The 21,240-nt window shown below is 52.4% G+C and overlaps 1 protein-coding gene across 2 annotated transcripts; it reads left to right on the top strand.

The window, feature by feature from the left end:
* Window positions 1–4,489: 4,489 nt before the first annotated feature.
* On the top strand, window positions 4,490–19,648 carry MFSD2A (MFSD2 lysolipid transporter A, lysophospholipid). 2 transcript variants are annotated; one of them, XM_037997520.2, is made up of 14 exons: window positions 4,490–4,741; window positions 6,426–6,560; window positions 8,038–8,162; window positions 14,919–15,042; window positions 15,178–15,256; window positions 15,564–15,721; window positions 16,290–16,380; window positions 16,501–16,622; window positions 16,777–16,860; window positions 17,321–17,404; window positions 17,499–17,611; window positions 18,027–18,170; window positions 18,262–18,438; window positions 19,199–19,648. In XM_037997520.2, the coding sequence occupies exons 1-14, from the start codon at window positions 4,655–4,657 to the stop codon at window positions 19,260–19,262; spliced, it is 1,587 nt and encodes a 528-aa protein (XP_037853448.1). In that variant the 5' UTR covers window positions 4,490–4,654; the 3' UTR covers window positions 19,263–19,648. The 2 variants fall into 2 exon arrangements, with proteins under 2 accessions (XP_037853448.1, XP_007977480.1); XM_007979289.3 differs by having other exon boundaries at window positions 4,490–4,747.
* Window positions 19,649–21,240: the final 1,592 nt, after the last annotated feature.

The following is a 21,240-nucleotide window of genomic DNA, read 5'->3' as shown; positions in this document are numbered from 1 at the left end:
CTACAAAAAAATACAAAAATTAGCCGGGTACTGTGGTGCATGCCTGTAGTTCCAGCTGCTCAGGAGGTTGAGGTGGGAAGATCACTTGAGCCCAGAAGGTTGAGGCAGCAGTGAGTCGTGATCATGCCACTGCACTTCTGCGTGGAGACGTAGTGAGATCCTGTCTCGAATAATAACAACAACAATAATAATAATAATAATACATTTATTTTATTTTATTTTATTTTTTTGAGATGAAGTCTTGCTGTGTTGCCCAGGCTGGAGTGCAGTGGTGTGATCTGGGCTCACTGCAAGCTCCGCCTCCTGGGTTCAAGCAATTCTCCTGCCTCAGCCTCCTGAGTAGCTGGGACTACAGGCGCCGGCCACCACGCCTGGCTAATTTTTTGTATTTTTAGTAGAGACAGGGTTTCACTGTGTTGGCCAGGTTGGTCTCAATTTCCTGACCTCGTGATCTGCCTGCCTCGGCCTCCCAAAGTTCCGGGATTACAGGTGTGAGCCACCGCGCCTGGTCAATTTTTTAAAACTTAAAAATTAGCCAGGTATGGTGGCACATGGCTATAGTCCCAGCTACTCAGGAAGCTAAGGCAGGAGGACTGCTTAATATATTAGTCTGTTTTCATACTGCTGTAAATAACTGCCTGACACTGGGTAATTTATAAAGGAAAGAGGTTTAATTGACTCACAATTCAACATGGCTGGGGAGGCCTCAAGAAACTTCAATTATGGCAGAAGATGAACGCAAGGCTTTTTTTTTTTTTTTTTTTTTTTTTTTTTTTTTTTGAGACAGTCTCTCTCTGTTGCCCAGGCCGGAGTGCAGTGGCGTGATCTCGGCTCACTGCAAGCTCCACCTCCTGGGTTCAAGTGATTCTCCTGCCTCACCCTCCCAAGTAGCTGGGACTGCAAGCGCACACCACCACACCCAGTTAATTTTTGTATTTTTAGTAGAGACAGGTTTCACCATGTTGACCAGGCTGGTCTTTTTTTTTTTTTTAGATAGAGTCTCGTTCTGTTGCCCAGGCAGAAGCGCAGTGGCGTGATCTTGGCTCACTGCAAGCTCCGCCTCCCGGGTTCACGCCATTCTCCTGCCTCAGCCTCCTGAGTAGCTGGGACTGCAGGCGCCCACTACTACGCCCAGCTAACTTTTTGTATTTTTTAGTAGAGACGGGGTTTTCACTGTGTTAGCCAGGATGGTCTCAATCTCCTGACCGCGTGATCTGCCCGCCTCAGCCTCCCAGAGTGCTGGGTTTACAGGCGTGAGCCACCGTGCCTGGCCAACCAGGCTGGTCTCAAACTCCTGACCTCAAGTGATCCACCTGTCTCATCCTCCTAAAGTGCTGGGATTACAGGTGTGAGCCACTGCACACAGCTGGCATCTTTTTCACAAAGCAGCAGTAAGGAGAAGTGCTGAGCAAAGGGGGAAGAGCCCCTTATATAACCATCAGATCTTGTGACAACTCACTCACTGTCATGAGAACAGCATGAGGGAAACCATTCCCATGATTCAGTCACCTTCACCTGGTCTCTCCCTTGACATATGGGGACTGCGGAGTATGGGGATTATTAGGATTACAATTCAAGGTGAGATCTGGGTGGGGACACAAAGCCTAATCATATCACTTGAGCTGAGGAATTCAAGGCTGCAGTGAGCTATGATCGTGCGTGCCACTGCATTCCAGCCTGGGTGAGAGAGCAAGACCCTATCTCTAAGAAAATGAAATAAAAATAAATAAAATGAGGGTAATAAAAACGACTCTCCCCAGTGGTGGTGTTGGGACTAAATGAGATATAAAGAAAAAAAAAAAAAAAACATAGTATATTTAAAGCACTTAAGGGGCACACTGCCCTGCATACCAGTGGCTACTTGATATTTGGGAGGTGTTGCATTGGCGGTGCCCTGATTCAGTTAGTGGTGACAGTGAGTGTCTCTAGTGCTGCATTATGGGGCCCTGTCCTGACCAACAACATGGCTGGTGGAGTTGAAGTTGCAAGGGATGGATCTAAATTTAGAGTGAGAGAAAACAGTGAGCCATAGAACCAGCATCCACAACAATTTCGACAGGCTGGAATAAGCAAGATGACATTGTTCTGTTGTGAGCTTCAAGACATTACAGAAAGCAGAGGATGGGGGAAAGACCTGACTTGACCCCAGCTCCGGTGAAAAGGATCTGAATGATTTAGTTGACCACAACCTGATGGGAACTAATCATGGGAGAGAAAGGCTCTGAAGCCCAGCAGTCTTAGGCTGCATTAACAATGTGTCGCGTCCAGACTGGAAAAAATAATAGGCCTATTGTGCTGGCTTGGTCAGGCCATATCTGGAATCTTGCGTTGCTACACTGACAGACTGGAATCAGGCCAGGAGGGGGACCAGCCCAGTTTCAGCTCCCAGGCACTTGTGCTAAATTTTTCCTGTGCCATTTTCTTGTTTCATCCCCAAAACAAATCTATTAGGTAGCTACTATTAATTTTTTTTTTTTTTTTTAAGACAGAGTCTTGCTCTGTCACCCAGGTTGGAGTGCAGTGGCACGATCTCGGCTCACTGCAACCTCCGCCTCCTGGGTTTAAGCGATTCTTCTGCCTCAGCCTCCTGAGTACCTGGGACTACAGGTGCGCCCCACCATACCCGGCTAATTTTTGTATTTTTAGTTGAGACAGGGTTTCACCATATTGGCCAGGCTGGTTTCGAACTCCTGATTTCGTGATCCGCCCACCTCAGCCTCCCAAAATGCTGGGATTACAGGCGTGAGCCAGGGCACCTGGCCAGTAGCTACTATTAATATCGCCATTTTACACAGGGAGGTTAACTGAGTTGTTCAGGGTCAGCTGCACAGCTAGTGAATGGAGACACTTAGGGCTTTTCCTGATGGGCTTCTGTGTGCTTGTACCTTAGCAGGGGAAGACTGAACATTCATTCAGTGAACACAATAATTCAGGCCCTAAGCTAGTTAGTGGGGATGCAGAAGTGAAAAAGACGTGGTTCCTACCTGAGGAGCTCATTGTCTACCGGGGGGATACAGATTACTTGTGATATGATGTGATTCTGTGGGAGAGAAGATTTGGGGGCTGGAAGAGATTGTAGAGTACACCTTAGCTAACCAAGCTTGGAGAGGGGAAAAGAGACAGAACAGTGTCACACAGCTTGGAGTCATGGGGCCAGCCATTCCCTTTCCACAGTATTCACTGCCTTACTTTGGCTCTCTTCTGCTCAGCAATGGCCAAGAGCTGTGTGCCCAGATAGGATCTGCTGGCGTATGAGGGAGCACGGCGTGACCATCCTGGGGCAGATATACCTTATCTCTGCTCCCTGCAATCAGAGATTTAAAGAAAAGAAAAAAGAGGCTGACATTAAGGAGCACAGGAACCAAGTGGGTGGCCTTTGAGAGTTCCAGCAGCCCCTTCACTAATCAGAGAACTGGAAAGACTGGGGTGACGTTGACATAAGGGACTCAGAGCTGGAATTAAAGACTATTCTTTTCTGGCATCTGTGCCTGCCTTCTGTTCCAAACTAATGCCCTCCCATCTTCTTTTGAGGACCACATTTCTGGGCATTGTCTTTTCCAAAACTTTCCTGTTTCAACCCTCAGTGTCTCTGGGGCCTTGTAGGGCTTCTTGTTGGGGAGACACATACACCCCATTCAGCCTTCTGTAATTTATGCTAAGAGGGATAGAGCAGGGCTGTTGAGAGCAACTGCTTTGGAATCGGACAAAACCTTTCAGGCCTGGCTCTGCCACATAACAGTTGTTTCACTTCTCCATGTTTCCCTTTCCTGTGCTGTAAAATGGGGATAATAATAGTACCACCCTCACTTGGTGGTTTTTGAGGGCCGAAAGAGATCATATTAAGCATGGAGGAAGCTATCCATAAAAGGCCACTGTTGTCATAGTGTACTAGTGGGCGTAGCCCGGGCTTCTCTCCACGACTTGGGAGCTCCCTGCCGGCAGGGGGGCAGCCTCTGGATTGCTTCATCTTTCTCCCTATTGCCCGGATGCCAAGGGCAGGACGGGGGAATGGTGTGTCTTCGGGGATGAGAGAGAGGCATCGGGAGGGAAAGTGTTAGCGTACATCCTCTAGACTTGAAGGAGAAGGAGACACTCCCTGACTCCAGGTTTTAAAGTGGGCTTCAGAGCCCCTACCTTTCCTAGGCCTGGGGGTCAGAAGTCATGTGTGGTAGGCCCGACTCGGGGAGAGTCGGACTTTGGGGACCTCGGGGACCTCGGGCAGATCGGGGACCTCGGGCAGATCACTTCCAGCCTGGGGCCTCGGTTTCCTCACGCGTGTCTGGGAGGTCTCGCGGCCTGCTTCTCGATTGCTAGGAGCCAGCACAGGCAGATGCCGGTTCCGGGGCTTGGAGAACGTGGCTCGGTGGCACAGAGCCGCCGGCCGGGGGCGGGGGGGGGGGGGGAGGCGGGCGACGGGATTGGCTGGAGGCGGGGCAGCGGGGCTCGGGGATTGGCCGCACCCGAGAGGGCTGGGCAGAACTATAAGAGGCGCGGAGGGGGTGTGCAGCAGAGTGCGTGCCTCGCCTGCCAGCCGGCTTGGCTAGCGCGCGGCGACCGTGGCTAAGGCTGCTACGACGCGAGCTTGGGAGGAGAGGCGGCCTGCGGGTCAGAGGAGCATCCCGTTGACCCGGCCAGGCGGCGTGGCCCGCGGGTCATGGCCAAAGGAGAAGGCGCCGAGAGCGGCTCCGCGGCAGGGCTGCTGCCCACCAGCATCCTCCAAGCCACTGAACGCCCGGCCCAGGTGAAGGTGAGGACCCGGCACCCCGCGTGGAGGGCGAGGGGAGGGAGTAGGCGGAAATGGGGGATCGGGAGCGTCGGGGGGGTCAGCCTGGTCAGGGGACCCTTGGGATAGCCGGGGACAGGAAGCCTACGGGCCAGAGAGGACCTGGGGGTGCCAGGGGCAGGGGGTGACGGAGAAAAGCCGTGGGCGCCGTCGCCCCCCTTTGCTCACCCGCACTCCGCGCTCTGCGGAGAGGCTCTGCCGGCAGCCCCATGTGATTCTGGCTCTGCCTAGCCGGTTTCCATTCTTCCGTGCTGAGCGGCTGGGGCTTGCCACCCCATACGCCAGAAATGACTCCAGAAATCTGGGAAACTCCGCTTGGTTCCCCACCTCTCTCATCCCCTACCTTCCACCTCACCCACGTACGCTTGCGCCTCTACTCTGCGGTTAGGGCCGCTCAAGTTCATTCATAAGAACAAGGGCTCTGCTCTTAAAGGAGCCGCGTCCCTCAGGCATTTGTCTGAATGTAGATGTTCGCGCGGGAACGGTGCTTTGCGCATCGAGACCATCGACCCCATCCCCAGCCCTGGGGACTTATTGAAGGACCAAATAAAATGAGGCGGCCCCCTAGGAAGGGATTTCAGGCAATAGATACCTTTGTGGGAGGTGACTGCCTTTTCCTTTTAATTTTATTAACTGATCCTTGGAAGGAGCTGGGTGAGCAATTATGCTGTTACTATGTATGAGTAATATCTACTTTCCCTGGGCAAAGCAACCTCCCTAGTGCCCCACCCGGAGAGGGCTCAGGCCTGGAGGCCTTTCCTCCCTCTCTAAGGTCCTCTAGGAGCTCGGGGATGGAGGGCGATGGGTGGGGAAGCTGGAGGGCAGGATGGTTCCTGGGCCTGCCTGAAGCTCTGGTTGCCTATAGTGGTCAGGGATGCTCTGGAATAGGTGGAAGAGCTGTGCCTGCAGCTAGCTGGGCCGGGCCCCCACAGCTCTCTAGAGCACTCACCAGGAGTAGGCAGGTGGATCCTGTCTCTGAGGCAGGGCAGGAGCCTGGGCTGGGCTCAGGCAGCTCTTGGCAGCAAGCGGATTTTCAGGTTGTGGCAGCTGGTGCCAGGTGGGGACAGGTCCGCTGCTGGAGCATGCTCCCCCTGCAACTTGGAAAGGAGCAGTGGCTGAGGCCTTGGGAGGTGTTCTTTAGGGATGGTGAGCTGATAAGTTTCCTTAGAACCTCCAGGAGGGAGGTAGCTTAGGGGCAACTTTCACACAAGTATGGATTCCCCTTTTCCAGGTTCCTAAGAATGGAGAACACCTTTCTCTTGCAGAAAGTGGGATCTCGGAGATCGAGACCATCCTGGCTAACACGGTGAAACCCCGTCTCTACAAAAAATTAGCCAGGCATGGTAGCAGGCACCTGTAGTTCTAGTTCCTCGGGAGGCTGAGGGAGGAGAATGGTGTGAACCCGGGAGGTGGAGCTTGCAGTGAGTCGAGATCGTGCCACTGCACTCCAGCCTGGGCGACAGAGCAAGACCAAGTCTCAAAAAAAAAAAAAAAAAAAAAAAGGTGGGATCTCCTGGGTAGGAACAGGTCAAAGTAGAGTTGTTTGTTCTGGTAGAGTTGGTCAGAGGGACGGTCCTTCCTGTGGAACCTTCTTGGATGGAGGCCAGGACCTGGGCCTTTCATCTTTTTCTCCTCTTCCCAGAAAGAACCGAAAAAGAAGAAACAACAGTTGTCTGTTTGCAGCAAGCTTTGCTATGCACTTGGGGGAGCCCCCTACCAGGTCACAGGCTGTGCCCTGGGTTTCTTCCTTCAGATCTACCTATTGGATGTGGCTCAGGTGAGTGGTCTAAGCCTTCGAGGGCTCCTTCAGCATCCTGAGGTGGGAAAGACTATGTACCCCTGGGTCAGTTCGCTCAGTTTTCCCCATCTGTGAAATGGGACCTCAAATCTCTACTTTGCTGCCTCTCAGAGTCAGTGGGCAAGAAATGAGAAGACCCTGGACGGTATCCAGGAGGGGAGTCTCTCCACCCCAGGAGTCTTTGCTGGAAAGGTCTGGCAACTCCTCCTTGCCTGGCAAGAGCAACAGAGCCTGAAGGGGTAGGCGGTAGAATGAGGGAGAAGGGGGCCTGCTGGGGATGCTGTTCTTAGAAGAGACTGGCACACTGTGTCCCTGGCTGGGAGGTAGTCAGCTGGCTTGGCTCAGGGGTTGGTGGCTGTTGCCAGGCTTGTGGACGAGATGCATCCCACCGTTACCTGAGGAGCAGAGGGGCGCTTAGATGCTAGGCTAATTTAGAATGCCCCAGTACACAGGGTCTTTGACTGGGAGGGGTACTTAGGGTGAAACAGGGCTATTCTGTGCATTGAGAAGCCTTGGCCAGACGCCTGGCATCCTGAGAATTCACTCTGTCTGGATGGGAGAGTGGGAGGCAGAATAGCCATGGCTACCGGGGCTCCTGCACCGGCTGTCTTCTATGTAGCATCTAACTTGGCAAGCATCGAGTCTTAGTTGTATCCATTTACAGACGGGGAACACTGAGCTCCAGAAAGAACAAAACATTTCAGCAGCTAATTTTTGAGTAACTCCCCTGGGCTGGGCCTTGAGTAGGGTATAAATATGAGGAACCTGCAGTCAAAGTGAAAACCTGTTGTAGTGGGTGTGAGAGCTGGGGTTGGGGGGTCAGGCTGGGGAGACTATGGCATGGGGAAGAATACCCACTCCCCAGAGAAATAGCAATAGCAGGGCTTTGATGGATGAGGAGGAGTCTGGAGAGTCTGTATTTAGGGCCTGGGGGGTTTGGGGGAAGGGAGGGGGATAGCTTGAGTGGGTAGTGACAAGTCCCTTTTTAAAAAGCATCTATAGGCTTCTTTTTCCACATCCAAGATACAGCTTGAATCTGTAAGGTAGAGCTCATAACTCCCATTATACAGATGGGGACACTGAAGCACACTGTGTTCACCCCGCGAATGCTCATTCTGATACCAGGCGGTCAGGGGCTCAGGGCTGAGAGGGAGGGGAGGAAATGTTTGTGGATTCATTTGAGTTGATGGGAATGTTTTCAAGGGCAGTGGAGGGAAGCAATCAAGGGGACAGATGTGGGAAAGCTTCTATAGAGGCACCCAGTGCTACTGTTACTGGAGAAATGCTATTGTCGTTATTAACAAGGCAAATGAAGATGTGTAAAGTCCACGTAGGAGCAGCTCAGGGTCACAAGATCCTGGCTGAGATAGGGAAGGAGCCTCCGCTTCCACCTACCAGTGAGAGTTGAGGTGAGTAGAAGGACGAGGAAGTTGTCTTTTGCTTCTCCCCATTCCAGGTGGGCCCTTTTTCTGCCTCCATCATCCTGTTTGTGGGCCGAGCCTGGGATGCCATCACAGACCCCCTGGTGGGCTTCTGCATCAGCAAATCCTCCTGGACCTGCCTGGGTCGCCTTATGCCTTGGTGAGTAGAACATGTTCCTTTGAGGTGGCACAAGACAGGACTTCCAGCATATCCTCTCCTTGTTCCTTCTCTCTGTCTTGTCACAGGCTGGGGGGTGAGGAGAAGGAGTTAAAAGTCCAAGGGTGTCGAAACCCCATCCGAGGCATCAGCTACCCTGAGCATGGACACTGGCATGCTCAGCCAGTCCATTTCCAGGCCAGCCAAAGTGCTAGGCTGGGCAGCTTAGGCCTCATTCCTTCCCAGGGTCCACTCATTCCCCTTGGTGAAGCTGGAATTCTGAATTCTCCCAGTCTATCACTTCCCACAGTGGCCGAGGTAGTAATTCAGAGTGGTTAAGCAGTTGTACTCTGGAGCCAGCCTGCCTGGGCTTATTTTCTCTCTTTCTTTCTCTCTCTCTCTCTCTCTCTTTCTCTCTTTCTGTTTTTCTTGAGACAGGATCTCCCTCTGTCACCCAGGCTGGAGTGCAGTGGTGTGATCATAACTCACTGTAGCCTAGAGCTCCTGGGCTCAAGTGATCCTCCCACCTCAGCCTCTCGAGTAGCTGGGACTACAGGCATGTGCCACTACACCTGGTTAATCTTTTAAAACTATTATTTGTAAAGACAGCGTCCCACTATGTTGCCTAGGCTGGGCTTGCATTCCTGGGCTCAAGGTGTCCTCCCACCTCAGCCTCCCAAAGTGTTAGGATTACAGGTATGAGCCACTATGCCCGGCCCCTGCCTGGCTTTAAATCCCAATTTCCCTACTTAGAGCTGAGCCACTTCACATCTCTGAGTACCAAGTTTCTTCATCTATAAAATGGGGATATTAATTATGTCTATTTCACAGAGTTGTGCTGAATTATTATTATTATTATTATTGACATTCTTAGAACAGTGCCTGGCTTAATTCTACTTCATAAGATTGATGTAATTTTGAGACTTAAATAAGTTGATATTAAAATACCAAGCAGTGCTTGGGACACTAAGCGCTATGATGACCACATCAGGGATGCTCAACAGGAGAACTGGCATGTGGTCCCTAGTACAGGCCACACCAGGCGAACTGCGGAATCCTGGGCTGGGAGTTAGACTTCAGGCCCAGCCTGCTGCATCTCTGCCTCCCTGTGGCACCGTCCAACAGCACAGTGATACATAATTTGGCCTCCTTCAGGGTGGCTCCTGGCAGAGCAGGGGATGGGGTAATACCTGGAATGGGATAGCAAACCCATAACCTTTGGCACCTTGGATGACGTAAATTACCTTTTCCCTTGGTACAAAGCCTGTGCTACTCAGTTTCAGGCTGTGGGGCAAAGTAGGGGGAGGTGATGCCATGGATCAGACGGCAGGGGAGCCTAGCCGTACAGGATAGGCTGTCAGGCGGGGACTCTGGTTCCCTCCAGGACATCCTGCTTCAGGGCGTGGGGGGGCATACCCCTTTCATCTCCAGCCCATCCAGGCTTAAGTGGGCGCCTTCCTGCCCCAGGGGCGCCCATACCTGGCCTCCGGCCTTCAAAGCTCTTCCCGCAACCCCTTCCCCCACTACAGCTTCCTTTCCCACGAGGCCCCCCACCCACCCCAATCCTGCCAGTCCCTGGCTAAGGCCCAGGTTGGAGCCTTTGATCCAGTCTTCAGGGCCGGGGGCAGGACAGCCTGCCTTACCTGTGCAGGCTGCTCAGGGCTCCCCCGGCGCCAGCCCAGGAGACTTGGCCCTGTGCCCGCCTCCCTGGCAGCCAGTAGAAGGCGAGGCTCTGCTGCCACATCGCCTCATGAGGCCCAGCCAATGGGAGGCGGCTACTCCCAGGCATGGTGGCTGAAGGCCGGGTTACTCCCAGTCACACTGGGTTCCTCAGCAGCAGCTGCTCAGCTGCCTATAAGCAGAGGATGGAGTGTTTGACAAAGGCTGATGAGGAGCTCTTGTTCCCTGAGGAGACAGATTCAGGAGAGGTGGAGGTGGGCAGGCCCTCCCTGTGGCGTGTAGGAACTGAGCGACTCTTGCTGGGCAGGTGTGGCAGCCAGCTTGGGGAAGTTGCTGGGGGCCCTTCAGGCCAGTTTCCAATCTAGCAGCTACCTTTGTGCGTGTGCTTCTGTGTCTGGTGGTGCCTGTGTATGCGTGCACGTGAGATGGCTTGTGGGCTGAAGGCTAGTGTGCAAACTTTTTTTCCATTTTGTGGAGAATGGGGTCTGGCTATGTTGCTCAGGCTAGTCTCAAACTCCTGGGCTCAAGCTATTCTCCTGTCTCTGCCTCCCTAAGTGCTGGGATTAAAGGCAGGAGCCACGATGCCTGGCCAGACCTCCCCATCCATACCACCTGACCCCTCCTCAGGCCAGGCCTGGAGACCTGGAACCCCCTTTCCTTTCAGTATAGGAAGAAACTGGGTCTGTCAGGGTTTGTTAGCCATGTAGCCCTCTCTCCTTCTGGGCCTCAGGGCAGCCCCTGTTCTGAGTCTACATTTAAATCCTCTTCTTGAAACCAGGAAGACTTTTCTTTTCCCTTTCTTTTTTCGAGTTGGAGTCTCGCTCTGTCGCCCAGGCTGGAGTGCAGTGGTGCGATCTCAGCTCACTGCAAGCTCCGCCTCGCGGGTTCACACCATTCTCCTGCCTCAGCCTCCCGAGTAGCTGGGACTACAGGTACCCGCCACCATGTCTGGCTAATTTTTTTACTTTTAATAGAGACGGGGTTTCACCGTGTTAGCCAGGATGGTCTTGATCTCCTGACCTCGTGATCTGCCTGCCTCGGCCTCCCAAAGTGCTGGGATTACAGGCATGAGCCACTGTGCCCGGCCCTTTTCCTTTTTTTTAATTAAAACACACACACACACACACATATAGAGATGGGGTCTTGCTATGTTGCCCAGGCTGGTCTTAAACTCCCAGCCTCAAGCAATATTCCTGCCTCAGCCTCCTGAAGTGCTGGGATTACAGGTGTGAGCCACCATTCCTGGCCAAATCAGAAAGACTGTGACAGTCACTTTCTCTGGAGTTCTCAAGGCCACTGTGTGAGAGACTAGGTGTCAAGCAACAGCTGGGCCTGAGGTCTCCTCCCCAGCCCAGGGCTCTCCACAGCTCCCCTGGTGTGACCTGCATTAGTTACGCATGCCAACTCTCCTGCTGGGCTTCCCTGATGTGATCATGATAGCACTTAGTGTCCCAAACACTGTTTGACATTTTAGTATCAACCAAGTCTCAAAGTTACTTCGATCCTGTGAACTAGAGCCAAGGCACCTACCATGGCCTTTCGGGAGTTCCATTTCCACCTCATCTCCTAATTCTATCTCCCCGTTCTCTTCACTCCAGCCCTCCTGGCCTTGCTCTTCCTCAGACCTGCTGATACGTACCTATCCAAAGGCCTTTGCACTGACTATTCCCTTTGCCTGGCCCACTCTTGCCTCAGATGTCTAAAAGGCCAATTCCCTCCTCTCATTCTGGCCTTGGCATGGATGCCAACTTCTCAGTAAGGCCTACCTTGTCCATCCAGTTGTGAACTGCATGCATCCTTACTCTAAGCCCCTGGAACCAGCTTTATTTCTTTTCTTCATAGCACTCATCTCCCAACACGTTACATAACACTATTGTAAAACTAAGATAAAGTATACGTAACATAAAATTTACCATAACCTTAAAAAAATGTTTACGAGACAGAGTCTTGCTATGTTGCACAGGCTGGACTCAAACTCCTGGGGAAAAGCAATCCTCTCGCCTCAGTTTCCCAAGTAGCTGGGACAACAGGCATGTGCCACTGCCATTATAGCCATTTTAAGTATATAGTTCAGTGGCATTAAGTACATTCATTTCGGTTTCTTGTTTTTGTTTTTGGTACAGCGGGGATACTAACCTGTCGGTTCTCTAATATTTCTTTTTTGGGCAGTGCAGTTTTAACATTCCACATTAAGGATGTAATGATCAAGGAGTTTGTTTGTTTGAGACAGGGCCTCACTCTGTCACCAGGCTGGGGTGCAGTGGCGCGATCTTGGCTCACTGTAACCTCCGCCTCCCAGGTTCAGGTGATTCTCCTGCTTCAGCCTCCTGAGGAGCTGGGACTACAGGTGTGTGCCACCACGCCCGGCTAATTTTTAGTATTTTTAGTAGAGATGGGGGTTTCGCCATATTGGGCAGGCTGGTCTCGAACTCCTGACCTCAGGTGATCCACTCGCCTCGGTCTCCCAAAGTGCTGGGATTACAGGCGTGAGCCACCGCACCCAGCCTAAGTACATTCACTTTGTGACCACCATCCATCCATTACATCCTTCCAAAGTGAAGCTCTGTACCTATTAGACACTAACTCCCCACTCCCCTCTCCCTACATCCCCTAGCAACCACTATTCAACTTTCTTCATGAATTTGACCACTCTAGGTACCTCATGAGTGAAATTATACAATATTTATATTTTTGCGTCTGGCTGATTTTCCTTGGCTTAGTGTCCTCAAGGTTCATCTATGTTGTAGCGTGTGTCAGAATTTTATTCCTTATGAAGGTTGAATGATATATATAACTTTTAAACTATGTCAAATTTCTGTTTGCCAACTAGTATGTAAGTTCCACAAGGGCAATGATTTTATATCTGTTCTCTGGTTATCCTAAGTAATTAGAATAGCGCCCAGCCCATAATTGGAACTTCTGAGGAAATGAGGCAAGCTTCAGATAATTTAAATAACTTCCAAGACTGAGTTTTATAGTTAGTTGGTGGAGCTAGAATGGAATCCCTGAAGAGTGGCTCAAAGGCCTTTCTCTTTACCATGGCCTGTGCTGCCTTGCTATACTGATGCCATGGTTAGTCCATCCTGCGGTCTAACCCCTTGTGATGGTGTGGAACTCACACAGGGAAGACAGACGTTTGCCCACCTAGGACTTCAGTTCTCCTTTGCTTGGAGCTGGCCTCTCCCCATCATGCCAGCTTCCCTGTGTGTGTGTGTGTGTGTGTGTGTGTGAATGGGTGTGTGTGTGAATGGGTGTGTGTGTGAATGTGGGATGTGTGTGTGAATGGGGTGTGTGTGTGAATGGGGTATGTGTGTGAATGTGGGGTGTGTGTGTGAATGATGGGTGTGTGAGAATGTGGGATGTGTGTGTGAATGGGGTGTGTGTGTGAATGGGGTATGTGTGTGAATGGATGTGTGTGTGAATGGGGTATGTGTGTGAATGGGTGTGTGTGTGAATGTGGGATGTGTGTGTGAATGGGTGTGTGAGAATGTGGGATGTGTGTGTGAATGATGGGTGTGAATGGGGTATGTGTGTGTGAATGGGGTATGTGTGTGAATGGGTGTGTGTGTGAATGGGTGTGTGAGAATGTGGGGTGTGTGTGTGTGAATGATGGGTGTGTGTGAATGGGTGTGTGTGTGAATGGGGTATGTGTGTGAATGGGTGTGTGTGTGAATGTGGGGTGTGTGAATGGGGTGTGTGTGTGAATGTGGGGTGTGTGTGTGTGAATGATGGGTGTGTGAATGTGGGATGTGTGTGTGTGAATGGGGTATGTGTGTGAATGGGGTATGTGTGTGTGAATGGGGTGTGTGTGTGAATGGGTGTGTGAGAATGTGGGATGTGTGTGAATGATGGGTGTGTGTGTGAATGGGGTGTGTGTGTGAATGGGGTGTATGTGAATGTGGGGTGTGTGTGTGAATGGGTGTGTGTGTGAATGTGGGATGTGTGTGTGAATGTGGGGTGTGTGAATGGGGGTGTGTGTGAATGTGGGATGTGTGTGTGAATGGGGGTGTGTGTGAATGTGGGATGTGTGTGTGAATGGGGTGTGTGTGAATGTGGGATGTGTGTGTGAATGGGTGTGTGTGTGAATGGGTATGTGTGTGAATGGGTGTGTGTGTGAATGTGGGGTGTGTGAATGGGGGTGTGTGTGAATGTGGGATGTGTGTGTGAATGGGGGTGTGTGTGAATGTGGTGTGTGTGTGTGAATGGGGTGTGTGTGTGAATGGGGTGTGTGTGTGAATGGGGGTGTGTGTGAATGTGGGGTGTGTGTGAATGTGGGGTGTGTGAATGGGGTGTGTGTGTGAATGGGGGTGTGTGTGAATGTGGGGTGTGTGAATGGGGGTGTGTGTGAATGTGGGGTGTGTGAATGGGGTGTGTGTGAATGGGGTTTGTGTGAATGTGGTGTGTGTGTGTGAATGGGGGTGTGTTTTTGAATGATGGGTATGTGTGAATGGGGTGTGTGTGAGAGAATGGGGTATGGGTGTGTGTGAATGGGGTGTGTGTGTGTGAATGGGGTGTGTGTGTGAATGTGGGGTGTGTGAATGGGGTGTGTGTGTGAATGTGGGGTGTGTGTGTGAATGGGGGTGTGTGTGAATGGGGGTGTGTGTTTGAATGATGGGTATGTGTGAATGGGGTGTGTGTGAGAGAATGGGGTATGGGTGTGTGTGAATGGGGTGTGTGTGTGCGGTTGATGAGTATCTGTGTGAGAACACGGGGGATGGGGCTGTTCCTTCTCTCTGCCTCCTTGCCCAGCCACCTGAGGTCTTGGACTCCCATCCTACCTCTCTCAGCCCATTAGAGGCTGGTGCCTCTGGAGTAGACTCAGGGTCTGACCTCACACTCCATGCCTAGGATTTTGGTCTGGGGGCCCAAGTTACCATCTGCCATTCCAGGCTTGGCCATCAGCGTCTTCCCAGAGGCCCAGGATGGGTGGATGGCAGGAGTATGGGGAAGGAAGGAAGAGCTTACCTTCCTTCCCTGTGGGGACCCTGTGAGGCACAGCAGTCTGGGCTAGCCCTGGCTCCTGGGCTCCAGCCTCCAGCCTCCAGCCTCTAGCCTCACTCACACCCTCCTCTTCCTCAGGATCATCTTCTCCACGCCCCTGGCCGTCATCTCCTACTTCCTCATCTGGTTCGTGCCCGACTTCCCACACGGCCAGACCTATTGGTACCTGCTTTTCTATTGCCTCTTTGAGACGATGGTCACGGTGAGTGTGGGTACCTCCTCTGGGTGTCTCTGGGGGCCAGGAGGAGGGCGGTACTTGGGGCCCCCAGGGTTGGTACCGGAAGCTACATCTGTGTGTCCACCTGCCTGACTGCCAGTGGCCTGTCTTCCACGCCAGTGTTTCCATGTTCCCTACTCGGCTCTCACCATGTTCATCAGCACCGAGCAGACTGAGCGGGATTCTGCCACCGCCTATCGTGAGTCTCCCCAGCCCACCTGATCCCACCCTCCAGGGACCCTCCAGCCACACTTCTTCCCTTGCGGGTCCAGCTCTTTGCTCTGCTCTAGAGTGTGGGTGTGAAACCATCTTAAAAACAACTCAATCCGCTTATTGCTCAGATGAGACCTGGAGAGGTGCATATGCGTTCGGACCAAGATGTCACCTACCCCACTACCTCTACCCACCCTGCCTGGAGCTACAGCTAGGCTCCCACCCATTTGACCTTCCTCCCTGGGCCCACGACCCATGAGGACCCTCCGAAACACCTCCTTTTCTCCTGCCAGGGATGACTGTGGAAGTGCTGGGCACAGTGCTGGGCACGGCAATCCAGGGGCAAATCGTGGGCCAAGCAGACACGCCTTGTTTCCAGGACCTCAATGGCTCTACAGTGGCTTCACAAAGTGCCAACCATACACATGGCACCACCTCACACAGAGAAACGGTGAGGCCCTGGGCAGGGCAGGGATTTGGGGAGATAAGGAGCAATGAGGTGGTTTGTAGTCATCCTAAAGATAGTAACAGCTAGTGTTTATTAAGTAAATGTTGGGCATTTGATATACATAACAATTGATAGACCCAATATACCTACTTTGCAGAACAGGAAACTGAAGCTTAGAGAGGCTGAATAAGTTGCCCAGAGTCATAAAGTTGGTGAATTGCAGAGATTTGGGAAGATTTGAATTCTGGGCTGTCAGACTCCGCAGCCTGGTTTCTTTTTTATTATTATTTGTAGAGTTGCCCAGGCTGGTCTCAAACTCCTGGGATTACAGGTGTGAGGGCCACACTCCACCAGCCTGGTTTCTGAGCATGTTGTGAATCCTAACTGTCCAGTCCTGGGAAGCAAGAGCAGGCCTGGGGTGATCCTCCCGTTTCACACATGGAGACAGGAGGCTCCCAGAGGGGAGGGGACTGGCTACTGGCCCAAGATCACTGAATGGGGCTGCTGGAACTGGGGTGCTGGGATGAGCTTAAACTGACCGTCCTTGTATGTCGCCTTCACCTCCTTATAGCAAAAGGCATACCTGCTGGCAGCGGGGGTTATCATCTGTATCTATGTAATCTGTGCTGTCATCCTGACCCTGGGCGTGCGGGAGCAGAGAGGTAAGGGGGTGCCTGGGAAGGGGTGCAGGCCTCAGCATGGACAACTGTGTCTTTCTGCCTGGCCCTCAGGCTTTTGGGAGGGGCCTCTGCTCCTTCCTCACTGTCCCCTCTGGCCCCCAGAACCCTATGAAGCCCAGCAGGCTGAGCCGATCGCCTACTTCCAGGGCCTACGGCTGGTTATGAGCCATGGCCCATACGTCAAGCTTATTACCGGCTTCCTCTTCACCTCCTTGGCTTTCATGGTGAGTGGGGGTCTGATGTGCTTAGCCTGAGAAGGGGTTGTAATGGGAATGGGGTGAGCAGAGGTCTCTGGAGCATGGGGGATGTCTTGGGGAGGCTCAGCCCCAACATCACCTCCTTCCTTGCATTTCCTTCCCTACCTTTCCCCACGCCCAGCTGGTGGAGGGGAACTTTGTCTTGTTTTGCACCTATACCTTGGGCTTCCGCAATGAATTCCAGAATCTACTCCTGGCCATCATGGTGAGTGTGGGACCTGAACAAGGGCAGGCAGCCTAGGCTGAAGTGGCATAGGCTGTGGAATGGTTCTTGGAATAGGCAGAGGATGTTTCTCAGGCTGGCCCAAGGTCATGAAAGGATGAGGGAGGCTTCTCAGGATATTTGGTTGGACCTTGCGTAGGTAGGACTGTGAAATAAAGAGTTTAAGGTTAGATGTTTGAATAGCGAGCACAGCAAAAGCAAGGGTGAGGACACCAGGAACTTGGCTCAGAGGTTTGAGAGGGCAGCAGACGAGGTAGGCCTGGACCAGCTCTGAGCTCCCCTGGGGAGCCATCAAAGGTGCCTGTCATCTTGTTGCTGCCCATATGATGTCATCTGGCTGCTCTTGGGCAGGGCCGGGAACCCCCTTTGGGGTTCTGGGAAGGGCAGGAAGGGCTCTGTGGCTCTAAAGCACCTCCCTTTAACCCTCTTTGTCTGTCCACAGCTCTCAGCCACTTTCACCATTCCCATCTGGCAGTGGTTCCTGACCCGGTTTGGCAAGAAGACAGCTGTGTATATTGGGATCTCAGTGAGTGGGGTTGAAGAGCAGAGCCTGGGTTGAGTTGGGGATGTCTGGGGGGGAACCTCCCAGCTGAGTCATCTTCCTGCACCCCCTTCCCTAGTCAGCAGTGCCATTTCTCGTCTTGGTGGCCCTCATGGAGAGTAACCTCATCATCACATATGTGGTAGCTGTGGCAGCTGGCATCAGTGTGGCAGCTGCCTTCTTACTACCCTGGTAGGTATATACAGGCCCCCTCCTCGGTTATCTCCAGCCCCTAGTTCCCAGTTTTGAAGCTCCTTGGGGAGAGTTCTATGGGGTGTTCTCCCACAGGCCATTCTGTGGGTCCAGGTTAGGAGTGAGGGAGGTCTGTCCTGTACAGTTGTACAAGTAGTGAGCTTTGCAAGAACACCTAGTCAGAGTGAAAAATGGGGGCTATAATCTGGCAGGCGCTCCACTTGCCACGCTGAGCACCTCCAGGCAGGGCTACTTCCTCTTAGAGCAAGAGGCCTTTTCTTATTCATGTGAAGGTGCCATCTCCTCACTGAGCTGTGTAGCCATGGTACTGAAGCTTCCAGAGGGCCACCTCTTCTCATTAACACGGAGGCCCGTTAGGTGGGTCGGTCCTCACGGCTGTCACTGCTCTGCCCAGGTCCATGCTGCCTGACGTCATTGATGACTTCCATCTGAAGCAGCCTCACTTCCACGGAACCGAGCCCATCTTCTTCTCCTTCTATGTCTTCTTCACCAAGTTTGCCTCTGGAGTGTCACTGGGCATTTCCACCCTCAGTCTGGAGTGAGTGGGGTGGGGACCTGGGGCGGGACTGGACGGGGCCGGGCCCCAGGTGCCCCATCTTCACCGTTCTCCTGCCCCCTGGGTCCCATAGCTTTGCAGGGTACCAGACCCGTGGCTGCTCGCAGCCGGAACGTGTCAAGTTTACACTGAACATGCTCGTGACCATGGCTCCCATAGTTCTCATCCTGCTGGGCCTGCTGCTCTTCAAACTGTACCCCATAGATGAGGAGAGGCGGCGGCAGAATAAGAAGGCCCTACAGGCACTGAGGTGAGTGGGGAGGGGACGGGATGCTGGAGGAGGGGACATGGTTGCCTCTAAACCCTCAATTTGTGTCTCCTGTGGCCAAGTCCAGACTCACTCCCCACACATCTTCTCTGGACAGCTCTAACACTTAAGTAAGCACCAGGCACTGTGTTAAGTGGTCTTACCTTTATCCAACAAATGCATACTGGCTGCCTACTATGTGCAAGGCATTGATTGCTGTAGCGAACAAGACAAAAATCTCTGCCCTTAAGGAGCTTGTTATAGGACGCGTGCATCCATGACCTCCCATATCCCTCCAACAACCCTAAATATCAGGTTCTTAGGGATCCCCCTCTGCAGGTGAAGAAGCTGAGGTTTCAGCAGGAAGAGTGGCTGACCCAGCTGAAAGGGGCAGAGATGGGGTTTGAGCCTCAGCATTCCGACTCCAGAGACTGCAGTCTTCATCAGCCTCCTGGCACATAGGACCTCGAGTGTGGCCTGAACCCTGCATCTGGGGAAACCAGAGGGCAGGGTGGAGGGAGTCATGCCAGCCCGTCAACCAGCCCAGGCGAGAGTGTAGTTCTGGGGTTTGCAGTACCCTGTGTGCAGCAAGGACAGTAAACAGACCAACCAACAGTTGAAAGTGGGAGCGAGCAAACTGTCCTGTGGTTCACTTTAGTCCGACAGTAGGGCCAAGATCACGTGAGGAAGGAAGCAAGCAGGTGGGGCTGGGGAGGGGTAAGGATGGATGCTTCCTCCAACCCATCTCCTCTGGCTCTTGCAGGGACGAGGCCAGCAGCTCTGGCTGCTCAGAAACAGACTCCACAGAGCTGGCTAGCATCCTCTAGGGCTCGCCATGTTGCCCGAAGCCACAATGCGGAAGGCCACAGGAGGGATCAGGACCTGTCTGCCGGCTTGCTCAGCAGCTGGACTGCAGGTGCTAGGAAGGGAACTGAAGACTCAAGGAGGCGGCCCAGGACCCTTGCTGTGCTCACCGTAGGGCCGGCTGCTCTGTGGCCTCCTGCCTCCCCTCTGCCCGCCCGTGAGGCAAAGCCCTGGGGCTGCCACTGTGAATATGCCAAGGACTGATCGGGCCTAGCCCGGAACACTAATGTAGAAATCTTTTTTTACAGAGCCTAATTAATAACTTAATGACTGTGTACATAGCAATGTGTGTGTATGTATATGTCTGTGAGCTATTAATGTTATTAATTTTCATAAAAGCTGGAAAACAGCTGCCTGTTTCTGTCTGTGTCCTCAGCCACTCACTGAGCCCTTCTGCCTTAAGACTCTGTTAGAGAACACATGCAGCCCCAGGTGCTACTGGGTGGGGGCAAACATGTCTGAAGTTGTGGCTGGAGTGCAGTGGCGCAATCTCGGCTCAGGCAATCCTTCTTTCTGCTTCACCCTCCTGAGTAGCTGGGACTACAGGCATGCACCACCACGCCTGGCTGATTTTTAGATTTTTTTCTAGAGATGGAGGTCTCACTATATTGCCCAGGCCAGTCCTTCCCACTGGACTCAAGCAATCCTCCTGTATTAGCCTCCCAAAGTAGTGGGATTACAGGTGTGAGTCACTGCACCTGGCCTCTTGCTAAGAACACCCTAGTGTAGAGAGGGATTTAGCTAAAGTCACACAGCCTTGAGTGACCTAACTGGAATTTTATCCCAACTCTGTAAAGACTCCAATACCGTAATCACCACCGTCTACTTCCCTGTGTCTGAGAATGACCAGGGGATCGGCAGGCAGACGCTTGCTCTGGGTGTGCCTGTACACTGTGCTTCCTGCCTGGTGAATGCCTGAGCCTGCAGGGCTGGCAGGGCTGGAGGCCTGTGGGGTCCCTGGAGACCTGTGGTTCTTTCTCCACAACTGTTACTGATGGTATTCAAAGGTGAGAATGTACCTGCTGGATGCGTGTATCAGATGAGGGAGGATTCGACCACAGAGGCACTGGTGACAAAAAACAAACACCTCCAGTAGGAAACAGGGTGGTGGGGAAGGCCTAGTTGGGAATGCCTGGCTGACGTCCATAGTATGAATAACTCCTACCATAGCCAATTTCAAGTTATCCATGGTTGTTCTACTTTGAACATTCCCTAAACATTTAGCGGTTGGCTCTTCCAAGCCGGTAGGAGCTTGCCTAACACACCACTGGGTCTCACACTTAGGCCAAGCCCCCAAAATCACAAGAAGGCAAAGTTGGCAGGATTAGGAGCTACTTGTCAAATCTCCTGATTCTACTAATAGATAAATGAGGCCCAGACAAGAGAAGCTCTTAGGCTATTCAGGCTTGGTTCTTGCCTTGAGTGTGGGGCTCCATTTTGGGTGGGAGGTGGGTCCTCCATTTTTACTGATGAAGTTCTGCCAGGTTACTTTGATAAGTTACATTAAGCATTACTAACAGGCATGGTTGCAGGTGTGTAATAAGTTTGAATTCAGTTAGTCTTCAGATAGTTGTCAGAACTTCCCTATGAGGAAGGTATTATTGTCATCCTCATGTTAGAGATAAGGAAACTGACGCAGGGAAAAGTTAAGTAACCTGCTCAAGGTCATTGGACAGTCACTGGAAGAACTGATACTTGAATTGAGGTTGGCTATAGTGCCTGTGCTCTTAACCACCACTTAAGGCTGTTAGGTGACCCAGTGGTTTTGTCAACACCAAGGCAAGTCCCACACTGTCTTTCCATCAGCCATCTCATGTCAGGCTGTCTGGGCAAAGCAGGAGCCTAGGGTCTGGTCTGGCCTCTGGAGCTAGCCTGCTCAGAGACTCTGAGATAATGTTTATAGAAGCCCACTTATACCTTCTCTCTCCCTCCCCTCTAACC

This window comes from Chlorocebus sabaeus, chromosome 20 (genome assembly GCF_047675955.1).
Source record: "Chlorocebus sabaeus isolate Y175 chromosome 20, mChlSab1.0.hap1, whole genome shotgun sequence".
Lineage (NCBI taxonomy): Eukaryota > Metazoa > Chordata > Mammalia > Primates > Cercopithecidae > Chlorocebus > Chlorocebus sabaeus.
Note: the sequence above shows the minus strand (reverse complement) of the source record. Positions and strands in the feature narration are given on the sequence as shown.